This window comes from Balearica regulorum, chromosome 10 (assembly GCF_011004875.1).
Source record: "Balearica regulorum gibbericeps isolate bBalReg1 chromosome 10, bBalReg1.pri, whole genome shotgun sequence".
In the NCBI taxonomy this organism is placed as follows: Eukaryota; Metazoa; Chordata; class Aves; order Gruiformes; family Gruidae; genus Balearica; species Balearica regulorum.
This window is the reverse complement of record NC_046193.1, coordinates 14,014,423-14,031,262: the sequence shown is the minus strand read 5'-3', so window position 1 is coordinate 14,031,262 and position 16,840 is coordinate 14,014,423. Positions and strand designations below refer to the sequence as shown.

The window sequence follows — 16,840 nt, the reverse complement described above, 5'->3', positions numbered from 1 at the left end:
CCGTGGGGCTCCGCCGGCCGAGGGGCCCTCGCAGCCATCCCGCTGCTCCGCGCCGGGCGGGGCTGGCCCGACCGCGACCCCCGCTCAGCAGCTGGGGCGAGGCTCCCCGCCGTCCCACGGGTGGGCGAGACCCCGATGCCGGGGCTCCCCGGGAAGGGCGCTGAGGCTTCCGCGGCCGGTACCGGCGCGGTCCGCGCCCTGCCCTTGCCCCCAGGCCGGACCGTGGGGCGCGGTGTCCCCCGCACCGTGGGCCCGAGCCGGGGCTGCTTTAACGTGCCCATGTGCTCAGCGCGCCCTCCCCGTCCCCGCTGCCGCTTAAGGTGGCCCGTGGGGCCGGGCACGGCCTCCCCCCACCCGCGGCGGGACCGAGACCCCGGTCACGCGGCTGAGGGAAGGGGGGGACACGCCGGTCCCGCGGGGGCACCCCCCTGACCCCCCCAGCCCGGGGCCGGGCAGGGGCCGCCCCACTCGAGTCCACCTTAACAGGGGCCGGTACTCGGGCGGTGTTTGTATACAGCAGCACACCCTCCCTCCTGCCTGCACCCTGCCTGGTCTGCCTGCACCTGCCCTGGGGACCCTCCTCCATCCCACCCCGACACCCTCAACCCCAGCCCAGCCTCGCGGTCCCGGGTGGGGGGAGCTGCAGCTCCCACGGGGGCACCAGCCCTGCATGGGGGGCAGGAACAGACCCCAAACCCCCGGGAACAGGAGCCTCCCCCTCCCCGGTCCCCCTCGCCCTGGCACCCCAAGGCTGAGCGGGGGGACAGGAGGCAGTGAGAGCGCAGGACAGGGCTGGGATGCTCTGTTTATTGAGGCGATGCTGTAGGGCGCCCCAGGGGGGGCTGCGCCAAGGCACGGCGGCACTGGGGGTGTGCAGGGACCCCCAGCAAGCAGCATCATGGCGGGGCGGCAGCGGCAGGTCCCTCAGGCTTTGCCAGGGTCCTCCTTCAGCGTCACAGTCCGGTTGAACACCATCTGGGGAGAGGCAGAGGGTCAGCTCAGAGCCCCATGGCTGGCAAAGGGAGCCCCTCGACGGGGGGGGGGAGCCCCATGGGGGGCAGGGGGAGCTCCACTGCGCCCTCCCCATAGCTCACCTTCCCCTCCTTGCTGTCAGGATCCACAGAGAAGTAGCCCAGCCGCTCAAACTGGAACTTGTCAAAGGGCTGGGCGGAGAGGACGGAGCTGTCGACCAGGGCGTTGTGGACCACGCGCAAGGAGTCCTGGCAGGGGGAGGAAGCTCAGTCAGCACCCCCAGCCCCTCTGTCTCCTCTACAGCCCCATTCCCCCAGCCCGTCTTCCCACCGGGACATGGCAGAGCCCTGCCCAGGGAGGGATAGGAGTCACATGGAAGTGGATGCCTCCCAGCATGGGTGCAGGAGATCCTCAGCTTCCCCCGGCCCCATAACCCCAGCTCCTGCCACTACTCACAGGGTTGAGGTCACTGAGAAAGCCACCGGGCACCTCTGATGGGTCCTCAGGGTTTTTGTGCAAAAACCTGTCATGAGAGAGTCTCATCCCAAAGCCGTGGGACCCCACAGCAGCATCTTCCCCGCCAAGGAGCCAGGCAGACCCCAGCAGAGCCTGCTGGTGCACGGCTACGCTGCCGCTCCAGCACTGCTGAGCTTGCACCCACACCTCTGCGGGCCACCAGATACTCACAGCCGCTCGTAGAGCCGCACTTCACACGCCAGCGGCTCTGACACCCAGTGGATGAAGGCTTTGGGCTTCTCCGCCAGGTCCGACTTGGTGCAGGTCACCTCCAGCTCAATCACGCGCCCGCTGGCATCCTGGGCAAGAAGAGATGAGACAAGCTGTCAGGCAGGAGTCAGGCAGCAGTCAGGCAGCAGCCCCATTTCACAGGGCAGCCCTGGGGCCAAGCCACCAGCCCCCCCAGCTCAGGGCAACCCTGCTCCCCGCCACGTGAGGCACAGGGCTGCAGGGAGCTGAGGCACAGACAGCCTGCACCCACGCCATGCCCACAGTGCCCAGCCTGTGATGACCATCACTGCCCTTCCCTGGTGGGGCACAGCCATGTCCTGACATCCCACAGCCCAACCTCGTGTCACCAGTGCCCAGAGCCACCCACCTTGATGATGTTCTGGACAGCAATGACGTAGCCAGCGTGGCGCAGACCCACCGGCTGCCCAGGGGCCAGGCGCTTGTAGCCCTTGTCCATCTCCTGCAAGAAAGTTCACATCTGACGTTCCTGTGCCCTGTGCAGCACTAGCGTCCCTCCCAGTGCTGCCAGGCTCCCGCTGCCCCAAGTCGCAGCTGCCAGCAGTGAGAGGAACACGGCCCGGCGGGCCCAGCTCACCTCCCTGAAGTCGGTCTCCTCGATGTAGATGGTGGGCTGGAAGGGTACTTTGTGGAAACCCCGGCTCTCATCAGCTGGAAAGTTGGGCACAAGGACCTCGAGTGCCTGGGGAGAAGGAGGGGGTGAACACTAACCCTGGGGACCCCCAGTCCCACCCCAGCCTGTGGCAGTCTCACCTTCGGGGCAGGGAAGTTGGTGATGGTGACCCTTAGGGGCTCCAGGACAGCCATGGCACGGGGGGCTTGCTCGTTCAGCACCTCCCGCGCACACGCCTCCAGCAGATGCGGCTCCATCGTCGCCTGGGCCACCGTCACACCGACCTGCGGGACAGCCGGCCATCACCACGCTGGCCGGGGGACGCATCGACCTGCCCTGTCCCATCCTGTCCCTGGCACTTACCCGGGCACAGAAATTGTTGATGGCCTCGGGGGGGAAGCCTCGTCGGCGCAGGGCTGTCAGCGTGAAGAGCCGCGGGTCATCCCAGTCCCTGAGAAAACACAGGTGTGACAGCCAGCCGTGCCCCTGGGCAAGACCCACCCTGGCTGCTGGCCCCACTCCTACCTCACAGCACCCATCTCCACCAACCGGATGATCTTCCTCTTGGAGACGACGGTGTAGAGCAGGTTCAGGCGCCCGTACTCCCACTGCACAGGGCAGTAGACATCCAGAGCGTTGCACAGCCAGAAGTAGGAGGAGCGCCTGCAAGGGAGGCGCAGGCACAGCCCGGCTCAGCCTCACACCCGCCTACAGCCCCTCGGACACACCGTCCCCCGGCACTTTGGCAGCCGCCGGGATGCAGCCAGCTGCTCCCCCACAGAGCTGCCCTGACAGTTCCAGCTCAGCCCTGGACCGTGCCGCGCACAGTGCTCACCTGGCCTGGAACTCCTTGGTGCAGAGGGAGTGAGTGATGTGTTCAATGGAGTCGCAGAGGCAGTGTGTGTAGTCATACGTGGGGTAGATGCACCTGCAAGGCAGACGCAGTCAGCCCTGGGGCACAGCCCAGTGCTGCTCCCGTCCCAACACCTCCCCACTCGCACGAGACGCGGGCCCACCCCTGCCACACGTGCCAGGACACCGCAGGCCCTCCCTACCACTTGTCCCCGGTGCGGTGGTGTGGAGTGAACTTGACGCGGTAGGCAACGGGGTCCATCTTCCCATCCTCCATCACCAGCTTCATCCGCAGCGTGGCCTCCCCCTCCCCAAACTTGCCCTTTCGCATGTCCTGTGGAGCGGGGGAAGCTGTCGGCTGAGCCACAGACCCAAACCCCACAAGCACGCAGCGCCTGCCCCCAGCCAGGAGTACCTCAAAGAGCAGGAGTGACTCCTCCACAGGCCGGTCCCGCCACGGTGAGGGCGGTGGGTTGTGGCCCTTGATCTCCTCGACCTTCTGATGGCAGACATATGCCTGGCCCCTACGGAGGGGAAATGCCGTCACCAGACATGAGTGGCCCATCCCCTGGGGAATGGGGAGCCCCAGCCATGGCACGGGACATCCGCACCACCCCGGCGCATCCACACCGCCCCAGCACGCTCACCTGCGGATGAGCTCCAGGGCCCAGGTGTAGAGCTGGTCAAAGTAATCTGACGCGTGGGTCACTGCACAGGGCTGGTAGCCTGTGGGGATGGGGGGAACAGAGCGGGTTGGAGGCACCCCCAGGGCCTGCATGCAGGGGTGTCCCCAGGAGTGCCTGGCCTGATCCTGCCCTCCCCAGCCCGAGCTGTACCCAGCCACTCCACCATCTCCCGGATGGCCGTGAAGTACTTCTCCTCCTCCTTCTCAGGGTTGGTGTCGTCATAGCGCAGGAAGCATATGCCACCGTTGGCCTGGGGACGGGGGGTTCAGTGAGTACCTGCTCCCCTTGGCCAGCGGCCAAGCAGCGGGGGGAGGCAGGGGCCAGGGGGAGCTGCCAGCACAGCTTGGGGCTTCTCACCTTGGCATAGCCAAAGTTGAAGTTGATGGCCTTGGCGTGGCCGATGTGCAGGATCCCGTTGGGCTCAGGAGGGAACCGTGTCCGCACCTGCAGGGGGGAAAGAGGACACCTCTGTCCTTTGGCAAGAGAGTCTCTCCACTCCTCGACAGCGGGGGCACTGATGTGAATCCCCTATGATCCCACAGAGCCTCCCATGCCACGTGGGCGCTGCCTCTGGCCGTGCCCCCAGTGAGCTGTATGTGCCCCCCAGCCACCCCACCCACCCTCGCAGGGAACTGCTGGGCTGGGGAACGCAGCCTCACCTGCCCGCCCGTGATTGCCAGGTGCTGCTTCAGCAGAGCCATGGTGTTGGGCGTCACCACGTAGCCCTCTGTCTTGTAGTTCTCTCCTGTGGGCAGAGGATGGTCAGGCCTGCAGCACCACCCAAACCGAGCCAAGCCCAGCAGCCAGCAGGGAAGGACACGGGGCTGGGCCGGTCACCCGCAGCACAGAGAGCTGGGACCGGGCACAGAGCTGGCGGAGCAGTCCTGCACACAGCAGTGGCTCCTCTCACTCACCTGGCTTGTGGAACTTGAGGGCTTCTCCCCGCAGCTGCTCCAGCAGCGACCGCGTCTCCGTGCCCACCTCGCCTGCGGGGAGAGACGGGGCTGAGCAGGGGCCTGACCGCAGCTCCCAGGGCCCAGCTCAGAGGCAGGTCCCGGCCAGGAACTGAAGGGCTGGGGAAGCTGCCGCAGGAGGACGGCCTCTTACCATTCTCCACCACAGCCGCCTTCTGTTTCTCTGCTGGGGCCGGCCGGGCCTTTGCAGCCTGCAGGGACCAGCATAGCTTCTTGAGTGCCCAGCTCCAGTACACATCTCCCCCCTCCAGCCCAGGCTGCTGCCCCCAGCGCTCCCTCAGATCATGCCCATGGTGGCAGCTGGGCCCAGAGCAGCTATGTGGGATCCTGCCTGGACACTCAGGAGGGAAATACCATTCCAGTTCAAGCCTCCCCCTCGTCCTCACCTTTGGTTTCTTTTCCAGGTCAGCTTCTGTCTTTGGCCCCAGCAAATGCAGCACCTGAGGAAAAGAGACAGAGCCAGGAGTAGAAAAGGCTCCTGGTACTCCAAGGCCTGGAGGTGGCCCTGCCCAGCTGTCACCCCCCTCACCCTGCCTGCACCTACATGGGGCATGCTGTCCCCAGCACTGGGCCCTCCCATGGGACAGGCCAGCAGGTCCCACACCAGGCACAGCACTGACAGGGGACACCACCCTCAGCAGCACCCAACCCGCTACCCTTACACCCACCTGCAGGTCCACCTCGTTCTTGATGGTCTTCCCATCCGCCCACCGCAGCCGGCTACGTGCCTCCCCTGCGGACAGGGCACCCCATGAGTGAGGGGCACAGCCCAGCCCCAGGGGCTTGAGCCGGGGCCGCTGATGCAGGACGCGGCAGCCAGCGGCTGGAGGCAGCCCTTGCACCAGGGCTGTCCCTGGCACAGGGCACCACCGGCAGCCACCACCCACAGCCCTGCCTGCGCAGAGAACACGGCAGGACGTCTCCGCTGCGTCGGGCGGGCTGCGGCACAGCAGTGCAGCAGCTGGGGCCGGGGCAGCCCTGGGCAAAGGGCTGGCTCTCAGGATCCAGGGGAGCAGGAGCGCCAGGCAGGGGCGGCCCCGGTGCCCCACACTCACCCATCAGCAGCCCCATGTTGAAGTGGTAGCGCTCCGCCAGCAGCTCTGCTCGGTGCTCGCTGATCACGGCCTCCACCTGGGGAGCGGGACAGGGACACGGGGGTGAGCGAGGCAGGTGCGGAGGGTGACACCAGGGGCTGCCAGCCCGTCCCCGCTCACCGCCTCCTCGATCTGCTCGGGGGTGACGCACACCCCCACGCCACAGGCCCGCTCGAAGTCTGCCACGTCCAGGGGCTCCAGGGGGTGGCTCCGCACGTACTCCAGGGCGGCTGGGGGCAGAGCGGGGGTTAGGAGCAGGGCCCTCCCCTCCCCGCCGGGGCTAGAGGGGGTCCCGGGGCCGCACGGTACCGCCGAGCTGCAGGTCGGTGAGGATCTCCCTGCGGGCGATGTAGCCGACGAGGAAGCCGAGGTGCTTCGGGTCCTTGAGGCGGGCGGCCACATTGTACAGTAGCGTCCCGGTGGCTTTGTCCAGAGCCGGGCCCAGCGCGCTCCGAGCCTGCCGCCGCCCCGGGAAAGCGTCAGGGCCGGCCCGGGGCTGAGCCCCGGCGAACCGGCGGCCCCGGGGCGGGGCGGGGAAGGGGGGGGAGTGTGCCAAGGGCGGAGGCCGCTCGGCGGGGCTGGGAGGAGGCGTGGCCGGGAGGGGGTCGCGGGGAGGGGGCGGGGTCCCCGGGAGTGACGGCGACGCCGCACGGGGGACCGGGAGGAGACCGGAACCGGGACCGGGGTGGGGCCCCGCGGCGGGCGCACCTGCAGCACGGCCCGGCGGAGCAGCGCGCTGAGCGTCCCGTTGCGCAGTGTCTCTCGCGCCTTGGCCTCGCTGAGGCCGATGCCGGTGAAGAGCCCCAGCGCTTCCTCCGCCTCCTCCGCCGCCATTGCCCCCGCCGCCGCCGCCGCCATGCTGCTGCCGCCGCGACCGCCCGTCCTGGGGGCGGGGCCACGCCCAGCCAATCGAAGCAGGGAGGGCGTGTCGTCGGCACAGGTCGAGCCAATCGTCAATGAGAGAGGCCCGCCTCGGCCAATGAGATGGGGGAGCTCGGCGCAGGCTCCGCGAATAGACTCTCAGGGGGCGGGGCCAATCCTGCGGCCGGTTGCATCATTTAAAGAGACCGACGGCGGCGGCAGCCACGTGGGGGGCGTGGCTGGAGGCGGGTCCGGGGGGCGCCGCACGTCCCAGGCCCCGCCCCTCCGGGCGCCCACCGCCCCGCGGCCCTTTGTCCTCGCCCGGCCGCCGTAGCCCGCTCCGACCGGCACCCGTGTCCCCCCCCCGCCCTCTCGGCGGCTCCCGCAGCCCCGGCGGCAGGCTCCCCCCTGCCGTGTTCCCGTGTCCGTCCTCGCCTCCCCCGGCAGCCCCGAGGACGGGCCCGTGGGGACACACGTGCCCAACGTCCCAGGCCGGCCCGCTGCTTCCCCCCCCCCCGCTCCCCGGCCGCACCAACCCGCTGCCCCGGCTCTCCCGGACCCGCGTCCCCGCAGCTGCCCCAGCCCCTGGCCCGCTGTCCCGCCGGCCCAATATCCGGTTTCCCCAGCCTGGTGTGTGCGGGACCGGGCCAGCCCGGTGTCCCCCGGCTCTCCCAGCCCGGTGTCCCTTCGCCCCCAGCCCAGTGCGCCCCCCCCTTCCCCACCCCCGTGTCCCCCCAGCTGCCCCAGCCCGGTACCCCTGGCTCCCCCAGCCTGGGGGGGGGGGGGGTGTGTCCCAGCCCAGTGCCCCCCCCCGGCCCCAGCAGCAGCAGCAGACCCGGGCGGCTGGGGAAGGGGTTTATTGGCCACCGGCGGCGGGAGGAGGCACCGGCAGATCCCGCCGGCCGGAGCCGCCTGACGCGGCCGGGCAAGGCGGGTCCTGGCTCCTCCGTGGGCGGGTCGGAGAGGCAGCGCCGGTGTCCCCGGGGGTCCCACACCACCGAGGGGACGGAGCCGGTGCCTGGCTACAGCTACAGCTCCGTCCCGGAGCTGGGCACCTGCTCCGTCCCCTCAGTGGCTGCCTGCTCCCTGCCTGCGGCAGGCAGAGGCTTCAAGCTGTAGCGGGCGCTGATGTTGGTACCCGAGATGCTGCGGTACTCGCCCATCTCTGTACGAACGGCTTCGTTCTGGGTGATGGTGAGCAGGACCGGGACGGAGAGCGTCACCTCCTTCCGCAACACCTGGATGCTGAGCGCCGTGCGCGGGGGGACCTTAGCCGGCAGCTGCACCTCCACGCGTTCCCGGCGGGTGCTGGATTCGCTGCGTCCTTTTTGCACAGTGAAGACGTTGGAGGCTTCCACGATCAGCGTGAAGGAGAGCCCGGCTTTGAGGCTGGTGGCGTTGCTGAAGTGGAAGCTCTGCCAGAGCGTGGTGGCATACTCCCGGCTGCTGCTGGCCGCCAGCACCTGCTCCGACTCAGTCTCATTCACCCCCTCGATCTCATCCACCAGCACCTCCCGTTCTGCCTCCACCCGCTTCTGCTCCCAGAGGAGACGTGCCGAGACCAGGGGCTGCCCGGGCCGCAGCGGGCGCAGGTGGGACAACCGAGCCTGGAAGTGCAGCTCGGGTTTGTAGTCGGCGAGACGCTCGCCGGGCCATGCCAGGCAGTGCCAACCACCCCGGCCGGGGTGCTGGTAGAGCAGCCAGACGCCCCGCTGCACCACGTGGGAGGCCACCCGGTCGTTGAAGTACCCGTACGCCAAGTTGGTCTCCTCTGTCACCACCTTGCAGGCGCCTTGGAAGTTGGGGCGCTCGTAGAGGGTGATCTGGGGGTCCCCCAGGTCGTGGTGCACAAGGCGCAGCGCTGAGAAGCTGTTGGGCCGCTCCACGGAGGGGTACTCGCCCTCTTCGAAAGCATGTGGCTCCCCCTCATACTTGGGGTCTGTGTAGGCGATCCAGGGCTGCCCCACCACCTTCAGGGAGGCGATGCAGTCCCCAAAATCCAGCTCGTGCAGGTCAGGCACGTCGCAGGTGAATTCCCGGCTCAGCCCCTCAAAGTTGGCACGCTCGTACACCGTGATCCGGTTCATGGTGCCACAGGCGCCCACCCCTGCGAGGGCACAGCTCATGTCAAGTCCCCTTGTGTGGGGTCGTGGGTGCTATGGGAAACCCGTGGGGAAAGCCCAGCCAGCAAACAGCCCCCGGCACCCCTTTTCCTCCCCTGCCTTCTGGCTTCCTTTGCCTACCTCTGCCCGGACCCCGTGCTCTCGCTGTCTGTGCCGGCAGCACCCCGACGTCGGCCCACGGCCGTGCCTTTTACGAGGGGGGTGGTGAGGCCGGGGCGTGCTGTGGCACGAAGCGAAGGCGATGACGGTGCTCGCCCCCACGCCCGCACCCAGCCCCAGCCCCGCTCCGGCAGCGGGGAGCCAGCCAGGCCCCGCATGGCCTCACTGCACCCAGCGCACTGGGATGTCAGCCGTCCCCACAGACCAGCCCTGCCGGAAAGTCCTGCTGCGCCCCGAGCACACAGCGCTCCAGTGCTAACGAGTCACCGCCAATTATCACTGATGCTTCTGCCCTGCCTGTGCTAATTACGGTGTGCGTTGCCGGTGGGGCAGGAACTGCCGGCTCACCCCAGCAGGGTGAGAGGTTATCGTGGTGGGGTGAGCTGGCACCCCGGTGCCCCCGGCACAGGACACAGCCCCCCTGGCATGGCACTGCTGCCCCAGCCCTGTGCCCCAGGATGGCCGGGGCAGGGGGTGTCACTGGTCCCCCCTTGTCCCTCCATGGACAGACGGCCACAGACCACCTGGGGTGACAGGTGCCAGTGCTGGGCATGGAAGGATGCTGACACCCAGCCAGGGCACAGGGACAGCCGGCAAGCACCCTGAGCACAGTGTGCCAGGGACTTCATCAGGGCACCGCATGGCCCCCCACAGCACAGATCGGAGCTGCCCCCCCCCTCCGGTGCCAGGCACAGGGCACGCACCCTCCCTGGCTGGCACAACCAGGGGTTGGGGGCCGGTTGAGTCTGTGGCTTCTCCTGGCCGCGTGGCTGAGCCCAGGGGCTGCCTCATCCTCTTGTCCCCAGCCCCCCAGCCCAGGGCTGTCGCTACAGCACAGCGCAGGGAGCGGGCAACCCCAGAGCTGACGTGGGCAGCTCCAGGTGGGGTATGGCTGGTCCCCAACCCACCCCTCTGCAGCCCCCGTGCTGGGCTGGGGACAGCCAGGACCCCCAAAAGCTCTGGGCCCCTTGGAGCTGGTGTGGGGCCGGGGAGCAGGGCCAGCCCTGGCTGCGTGGGGTGCCCCCGTCCCGCAGGGGAACCTGAGTTTGGTGCAGCCATGACACCCCACACCCTGTCATGGAGGAGGGTGGAGATCCTGCTGCTCCGGCAGCACATCCCCCCTCCCCCCCCCAAAAGAGGAACCCAGCTGTCCCCCCATCCCTGAGCCCCGTCCCCCCCAAACTCCTGTCCCCCGAAGGCAGGTGCCACCCCACCCCACATCTCACCCCCCCCTGCTGCCCCCCTGCCACTGCCCCTCTTCCCCTGCCTGCAGTGCTGGGGTTGCCAGGGTCTCCCAGTTTATTGCCAGATGTCGGGGCGGTTGGGGGTTACACCAGACAAATGCTACAGGAAGCAGTTAGTGAGCAGGGGGGGCCGCAGGGGCTGCAGGCGGGGGCTGGGGAAGGGCTGTCCCGTTTGCTCCCCCAGCCCACAGCCTCCCCGCTGGCCCCCGGGCTGCCACGCTCCCCCGTGCCGGGGACCCCTCCTGCTCCCCGTGGCCGCCCCGGCCCCGCGGCCCCCAGCGACCCCCCACCTCGCCGTCGTGCACCCGCCCTGCGGCGAGGCCAGCGGGCCGGGGCGGCGCGGGGGGGGCGCAGGACAGCGTGGGTGGGAGGCGGTGCTGGCATTATTGCTATGGCGGGCGGGAGCAGCACGACCCTCCCCACGCTCAGATCACAGTCTCGAAGAGCGTCGCCTTCTCCTTGGGGGGCTCCGGGGCCAACAGCTTGGCTTCTGCCTCAGGCGTCAGGTACTCCAGGTGGTGGTGGCCCCAGATTGGAGTGGTCAGGAGCTGCCAGCGCTGCGGGGACACCGTGTCAGCGCCCGGGGACAGCAGCACCGGAGTCCACCCTGGACTCGGCACGGTGCATCGCCCCCAGTGCACGGGGACAGGACCGAGGTGGGGATGGGACCAAGGATGGGATTTGGATGGGGATGGAGGTGAGGTTGGGATGGGGAAGGGAGTGAAATGGCATTGAGAGAGAGACAGGGATGAGACGGGGACAGGGATGGGACGGAGATGGGGATGGGATTAAGACAGTGATGTCAGTGAGGGTGGGATTTGGGTGAGGCTGGCAGTGAGACAGCGATGGGGACAGGGATGGGATCAGGACGGGCGTGAGAGCAGTGGGGACAGGAATGGGTCTTGGGTGGGGATGGGGGTGAGACTAGGATGGCGAAGGGATTGAAATGGGATTGAGAGAGGGACAGGGATTGCACAGGGACAGGGATGAGATAGGGACAGGATTGAAATGGTGATAGGGACAGGGACAGGAGTGGCTGGGAGTGAGAGTGATAGGGACGGGGACAGGAATGGGATTCGGATGGGGATGGGACTGAGACAGCGATATGAGCAAGGACGGGATTCAGGTGAGGCTGGGAGTGAGACAGGGATGGGGACAGGGGTGGGATTGGGATGCAGATGGGACAGTGATAGGAACAGAGATGGGATTTGGCTGGGGACGGGACCAAGACGGCAATGTGGACAGCGCTGGGATTTGAATGGGGTCGGGATGGGAACAGGACCGAGAGGAGGACAGGGACAAGGATGGCCGAGATGGGTTGGGGGCAGGAGGCCCCCGCCGCGTCGCCCTCACCTCGCGCAGGGAGCCTTTGCAGCGCAGGAGCTTGTAGAGGACAGTGCAGGGGATGCAGAGCATGGAGGAGAGGGCCAGGACCCAGCCGATGGCGTCCCCCCACCACGGGTACACATACGTCTTGTTGTAGGTCAGCGGCTTGTAGTTCACCACGTGGAACACGAAGATGCCCTGGGCGGAGAGAGGGGGGTGAGGTCCCGCGGGGCAGGGGGCTGGCGGCCCCAGACACCCCCCCCCCACACGTGTCACGCCGTGTCCCCGACTCGCACGTCGCTCTGTGGTCCTGACACGCGTGTCACCCCACGGGTGCCGTGCCTGAAGCAGCCGCCTGGGGGAGCTCCGTGCCCGTGGCACCGGGCCGGGGCACCGGGCACACGCATGCACACGCGAGCACGCGCGTGTCTCCGCGCGGGGCGGCCCCGCTCACCACGCAAACCAGCGGCGTCACCACGGCCCAGCACCACTTCATGAAGGGCAGGGGCCGGTAGCCGATCATGCGGGCCACGTCGTCCATGAAGCGGTCGGCGCCTGCGGGGAGAAGGGCGTCAGCCGGGCCCCGTGGGCCACCCGTGTCCCCTCGTGTCCTCCCCCCCCCCCCCGCGTCCCCCTGGCCTCACCGTAGACCCAGGCAATGACCACGCACTCCCAGAAAGCCTGCCACAGCAGCGTGATCCCGCTGGCCGAGTAGTTGTCAAAGAGCTGGAACACGTACATGCCGCCCTGCCGGGACGGCACCGCACATCACCGGGGCTGTGCCGGCTGCCCCGCGCTGGTACGGGCGCCTCAACGCCGGCACAGGCACAGCCTCGCCAGCACCGGTGCCCCAGCTGGCGCGGACGCCCCGCATGCCGTGGGCACCCTCTGCTCCCGCAGCACCCCCACGACGACGGGCACCCGCCACGGGCACCCCCGTGGCACGGAGACCTCCACAGCTACGGGCACCCCCACGCCATGGGCACACCCCCACACACACCCCCCCGCTACCGTGGGTGAGGCAGCCCCAGGGAGCTCCCACCCCACGATGGGGGCCCGTGGGAAGTGACGTCCCGGGGCAGGCGTGGGTGCCCGGCGTGGGGCCGGCTGGCCAGTGTCCCTGCTGTGTCCCCACCTGCGTGACCATGGAGAGGTCGATGAGGCAGCAGATGACGCAGCAGAGCGCGGCGGTGAGCTCGCGGCGCAGCGAGCCAGCCCCCGGCTGGGGGAACAGGTCCAGGATGCCCGTGATGAAACCTTCCACGCCGACAAACTACGGCAGACAGCGGGGCTCAGTGGGGACACGCCACCCCATCCCCTCCTCCTCCCCATCCCATTGCCTGTCACCGCACCTGGCTGTCCAGCCCCAGCACGAGGAGCATGAAGAAGAAGAGCGTGGCCCAGAGCGGGGACAAGGGCATCAGCGTCACAGCTTTGGGGTAGGCGATGAAAGCCAGCCCAGGGCCTGCAGGAGAGCGGGGTCAGCGCTGCTAGCCCGGGGGGGACACACAGGGGACACAGTGCCAATGGGCACCCGCCGCCTGACACTCACCGGACTCAGCCACCTTGGAGATGTCCACGCCTTGCTCGGAGGCCATGAAGCCCAGCACGGAGAAGACAACAAAGCCCGCGAAGAAGCTGGTGGAGCTGTTGATCACGGCCAGGATGTAGGCATCCCTGCGGGCAGAGTGGGTCAGGGGGTGCCAGGGGACACTGGGGGGACGCTGCGGGACACACCGAGGGGATGTCCTGCAGCTGGCAGGGCCCTACCTGTAGCAGTTGTTGTGGAAGCGGTTGTAGCTGCCCAGCGCAGTCAGGGCACCCAGCCCGATGGCATAGGAGAAGAAGATCTGGGTGCCGGCATCAATCCAGACCTGGGGCGCAAGGGAGGGCGTCGGGGGGGCAAGGAGGGTGCTGGGGGGTGCCCAGCACTCACCCCCCTCCTGCCCTCCCCACCACCCTTACCTGCGCCTCGGCCAGCTTGGACCAGTCGGGCTTCAGGTAGTAGACGATGCCACCCAGCGCCCCGGGCAGCGTCACCCCATGGACCAGCAGCAGGATGAGGACCACGTAGGGGAAGAGCGCCGTGAAGTAGACGATCTGCAGGGGAGCGGGTGCCGGTGAGACCCCTCTGGCCGAGCCACGGGGCAGGGCTGGGGCTCTCCGTCACATGCCGCTGGTATCCCAGCAGGGCCAGGACTTGGGGATGTCCCCAGCAGCTGGTGGCACCTCCCAGACAGATGTGGGACGGGGGGGGTTCCCACACCCCTGTGGGCTGTGGCATGGGAGGGCAGGAGCCAGCAGTGCTGCATGCCGCAGTCCCATCCCCACATGCTGGTGGCCCTGACACACCACACCACCCCCCCCACCCCCCAGCATCACCTTTCCGGTTGACTTGACACCCTTCCAGATGCAGAAGTAGACGACAACCCAGGTGGTGACCAAGCAGAGGATCATCTGCCAGTTCATCTCCCCCGGCTCGCTGAGGTCCCCCGAAAGCCGCAGCACCTTGTTCCTGCAGAGTGGGGCCGTGCTGAGCACCAGCACGACCACCCCAGCCCCAGGCAAGACTCCCCCCCAAGTCCCCACACTCACTCCCAAAACTCGATGACGGGTGAGCGCTTGTTGGCAAGGTCGGCACAGCTGAGGTTGAAGGGCCCAGTGCTGGTGCTGGTATTGGCGCTGCCGTTGCTGCAGAGCTCGAGGTGGAAGAGCTCAGTGCACTGCTCCGTGTTCCAGGAGTGGCCGCAGGTGGCCCAGGGCAGGGTGTCCGTCAGCGAGTGCACCAGGTAGAAGAGCCCCCATACCAGGATCATGATGTAGTAGGAGTTGCAGAAGAAGACGATCACCATGGAGGCCAGGCCCAGACCTGCGGCATAGGGAGATCAGAGCCTGCGGGCACCCACGGGCACCCGGCAATCCCCAGGGGTGCCAGCGGGGTTGGGGAGCCGGCAGCCTGGGACAGAGGGTGCTGGCAGGGATGGGGCAGGACATGGGGTGCTGGTGGGCATGGCTCAGGGTGCGGGGTGCTGGTGCGGATGCAGGGAGCTGGCAGTGCGGGGCAGGACGGGGGAGCTGGTGAGGACGGGACAGGGAGAGCCAGCGGGGATGCGGGGAGCTGGCAGCCCCAGGGGATGTGGGGACCCGGCGGGGACAGGACGGGGGGAGCTGGCAGCCCCAGACAGGACGAGGTGGGAGCAGCCGGCAGCGCGGCACAGGACAGGGGGGAGCTGCTGGGGGTGCAGCACAGGGAAGCCGGCAGGACGCTGCCGAGGCGGGGATCCGGCAGCCCCCAGGGAAGCCGCATCAGGCAGGGAAGCCGGCAGCACGTAGGCAGGGAGCCGCCGGGCAGGGCAGCACAGGGTTCCACGGGGCACGGGTGCAGGCAGCTGCCACCCTTGGCTGGGGTGCAGAGTAGCAGTGGGATGCGGGCAAGGTGCACGGGAGCAGGCAGGGCGTGGGCAGGGTGCCGCCAGCCCCGGCAGGCTGCAGGCAGCAGGTGCCCCGGGCAGGGTGCCGGCAGGGTGCTGCCAGCCCCATGCAGGGCAGCGGGGGCCCCGGGCAGGGTGCAGGGTGCCAGGGGCCACGGGCAGGGTGCAAGAGGCCACGGGCAGGGCGCGGGCAGGGTGCAGGCAGGGCGCGGCGTTACCCTTGAAGAGGGGGGCGATGTTCCAGGCGGCGATGCCCCCCTGCTTCATGAACTGCCCCAGGGCCACCTCCAGGAAGAAGACGGGGATGCCGCCCACGAAGACGATGAGCAGGTAGGGGATGAGGAAGACGCCTGGGATCGGGGAGGGGGGGGCCACGGGGCCGGCTCAGCCACCGCCGCCCCCCCCGGACCCCCCCGGGCCCCCCCTTCCCTCCCCGTGCCGCCCGCCCGGGCGCAGCGAATGGCGAAAGCGGCTCCGCGCCCTCCCCTCGCTGTGCCGCCGATGTAGGTCAGGGCAGACAGGTGGCGGGGGGCTCCCCACGGACCCCCACGCTGGTGGGTGACACCGGACACCCGTGGGGTGGCCCACGAGCCCCGCGGGTGGCCCCTTGTCCCGGTGGGGCGCGGGGTGGGCTGGCCCACTATGGGGTGATCCCCACACACGCTATGGAGTGGAAAATGGGGTGCTCCCGCGTGCCGTGGGGTGCCCCCCCACGCCGTTGTGCGCCCCCCCCGCGCCGTGGGGCAGGCACGGGGCTCACCTCCGCCGTTCTTGTAGCACAGGTAGGGGAAGCGCCAAACATTGCCTAGCCCCACGGCGAAACCCACGCAGGACATGATGAAATCCATCTGCCGGGTCCATGTCTCCCGCTCGGGGGCGGCCGCTTTCGGGGGGCCGGGGGGTCCCACCAGCGGTGCCGTCACTGCCCGCTCCTCGCCCGCCGGGGGGGGCTCCGTGCCCTCCGCCTCCCCGCGGCCCTCTGCCGAGACAGGGGGGACCCACGCTGCCGTCACGCGCGCCTGTGGGGGCGCGTGGAGGGGGGAAAGGCGCGGGGGGGGCATTCAGTCCCCCCGCGCCTACCCCCCCCTCCTCGCCCCACTCCGCGCGTGGGGGCGTGACGTCAGATGTCAGGCCGGCGCGTGACGTCACAATGCAGAGCGGTGACTCACCCCGCGGCGGCGGGAGGGGGCGCGCCGCGGTCGCGCGTGGCCGTGGGCGACCCCCCCCCCCCCACACACACACACACCCCCATCCCCATCCCCAACCTCAGCCCTCCCCAGCGCTCCCCGCTTACCGGAGCCCGCAGGGGCAGCGGCGGCGTCAGCGGCGGCGTCGCGTCGCGGGGCGGCGGGCGGCTGCGGGGCGGCCGTGTCGGTGGGGACGGGGGGCATGTCGCGGGGGGCCGGGGAGCGGGGGCGGGTCGGGGGCGGCTCCGTGGCCGTGGGGAGGGGGCTCAGAAGCAATCCACGAAGCACTTGAAGGTGAGTCGGAAGAACCTCATTGAGGGCGGCGGGGCGCGGCGGGGCGGGCCGGGCCGGGCGGGCGGCTCAGAGCCGGGCTGCGGGGCCGGCGCCGCGCGGCCGCTCCGGGGCTCTCTGCGCCGCGGCACCGGGCGGCGGCGGAGGCAGCGACCGGCCGCACCGCCCCCCGAGCCCCATTGGACGCGCCGCCCGCCCGCGGCTTGACGGGACTTGCAGTCCCGCCGCACCGGCACCGGGGCGAGGCGGGGGCGGCGGGACA

At 69.4% G+C, this 16,840-nt stretch overlaps 4 protein-coding genes across 4 annotated transcripts in view; 1 reads left to right on the top strand and 3 right to left on the bottom strand.

Annotated features, from left to right (window-relative positions):
• The first annotated feature begins 45 nt into the window (after nucleotides 1-45).
• LOC142603171 (calcium/calmodulin-dependent protein kinase type 1-like) overlaps nucleotides 46-16,840 on the top strand; it is a 151,206-nt gene continuing 134,411 nt past the window's right edge. The window contains exon 1 of the mRNA XM_075762246.1: nucleotides 46-53. The gene's annotated coding sequence lies outside the window, so the exon portion shown is untranslated. The remainder of the gene's footprint in view (nucleotides 54-16,840) is intronic.
• On the bottom strand, nucleotides 794-6,854 carry QARS1 (glutaminyl-tRNA synthetase 1). Its single transcript, XM_075762225.1, has 24 exons — nucleotides 6,665-6,854; nucleotides 6,266-6,413; nucleotides 6,077-6,186; nucleotides 5,918-5,993; nucleotides 5,531-5,595; nucleotides 5,249-5,302; nucleotides 4,996-5,053; nucleotides 4,803-4,874; nucleotides 4,548-4,633; nucleotides 4,246-4,332; nucleotides 4,039-4,138; nucleotides 3,850-3,928; nucleotides 3,618-3,726; nucleotides 3,406-3,536; nucleotides 3,186-3,278; nucleotides 2,876-3,013; nucleotides 2,714-2,801; nucleotides 2,491-2,634; nucleotides 2,315-2,419; nucleotides 2,087-2,179; nucleotides 1,660-1,787; nucleotides 1,429-1,495; nucleotides 1,095-1,220; nucleotides 794-975 (listed from the first exon to the last, which is right to left on the bottom strand). Exons 1-24 carry the CDS (start codon nucleotides 6,812-6,814, stop codon nucleotides 925-927), a joined length of 2,358 nt encoding a protein of 785 aa, XP_075618340.1. The 5' UTR covers nucleotides 6,815-6,854; the 3' UTR covers nucleotides 794-924.
• Nucleotides 7,675-9,487, bottom strand: LOC142603166 (epidermal differentiation-specific protein-like). Its single transcript, XM_075762224.1, has one exon. It carries the CDS (start codon nucleotides 8,941-8,943, stop codon nucleotides 7,846-7,848), a length of 1,098 nt encoding a protein of 365 aa, XP_075618339.1. The 5' UTR covers nucleotides 8,944-9,487; the 3' UTR covers nucleotides 7,675-7,845.
• Nucleotides 10,381-16,715, bottom strand: SLC6A8 (solute carrier family 6 member 8). Its single transcript, XM_075762223.1, has 14 exons — nucleotides 16,395-16,715; nucleotides 15,861-16,079; nucleotides 15,319-15,450; nucleotides 14,265-14,538; nucleotides 14,052-14,184; nucleotides 13,635-13,769; nucleotides 13,440-13,543; nucleotides 13,222-13,346; nucleotides 13,022-13,134; nucleotides 12,805-12,942; nucleotides 12,314-12,416; nucleotides 12,124-12,224; nucleotides 11,697-11,867; nucleotides 10,381-10,900 (listed from the first exon to the last, which is right to left on the bottom strand). The coding sequence occupies exons 1-14, from the start codon at nucleotides 16,489-16,491 to the stop codon at nucleotides 10,769-10,771; spliced, it is 1,977 nt and encodes a 658-aa protein (XP_075618338.1). The 5' UTR covers nucleotides 16,492-16,715; the 3' UTR covers nucleotides 10,381-10,768.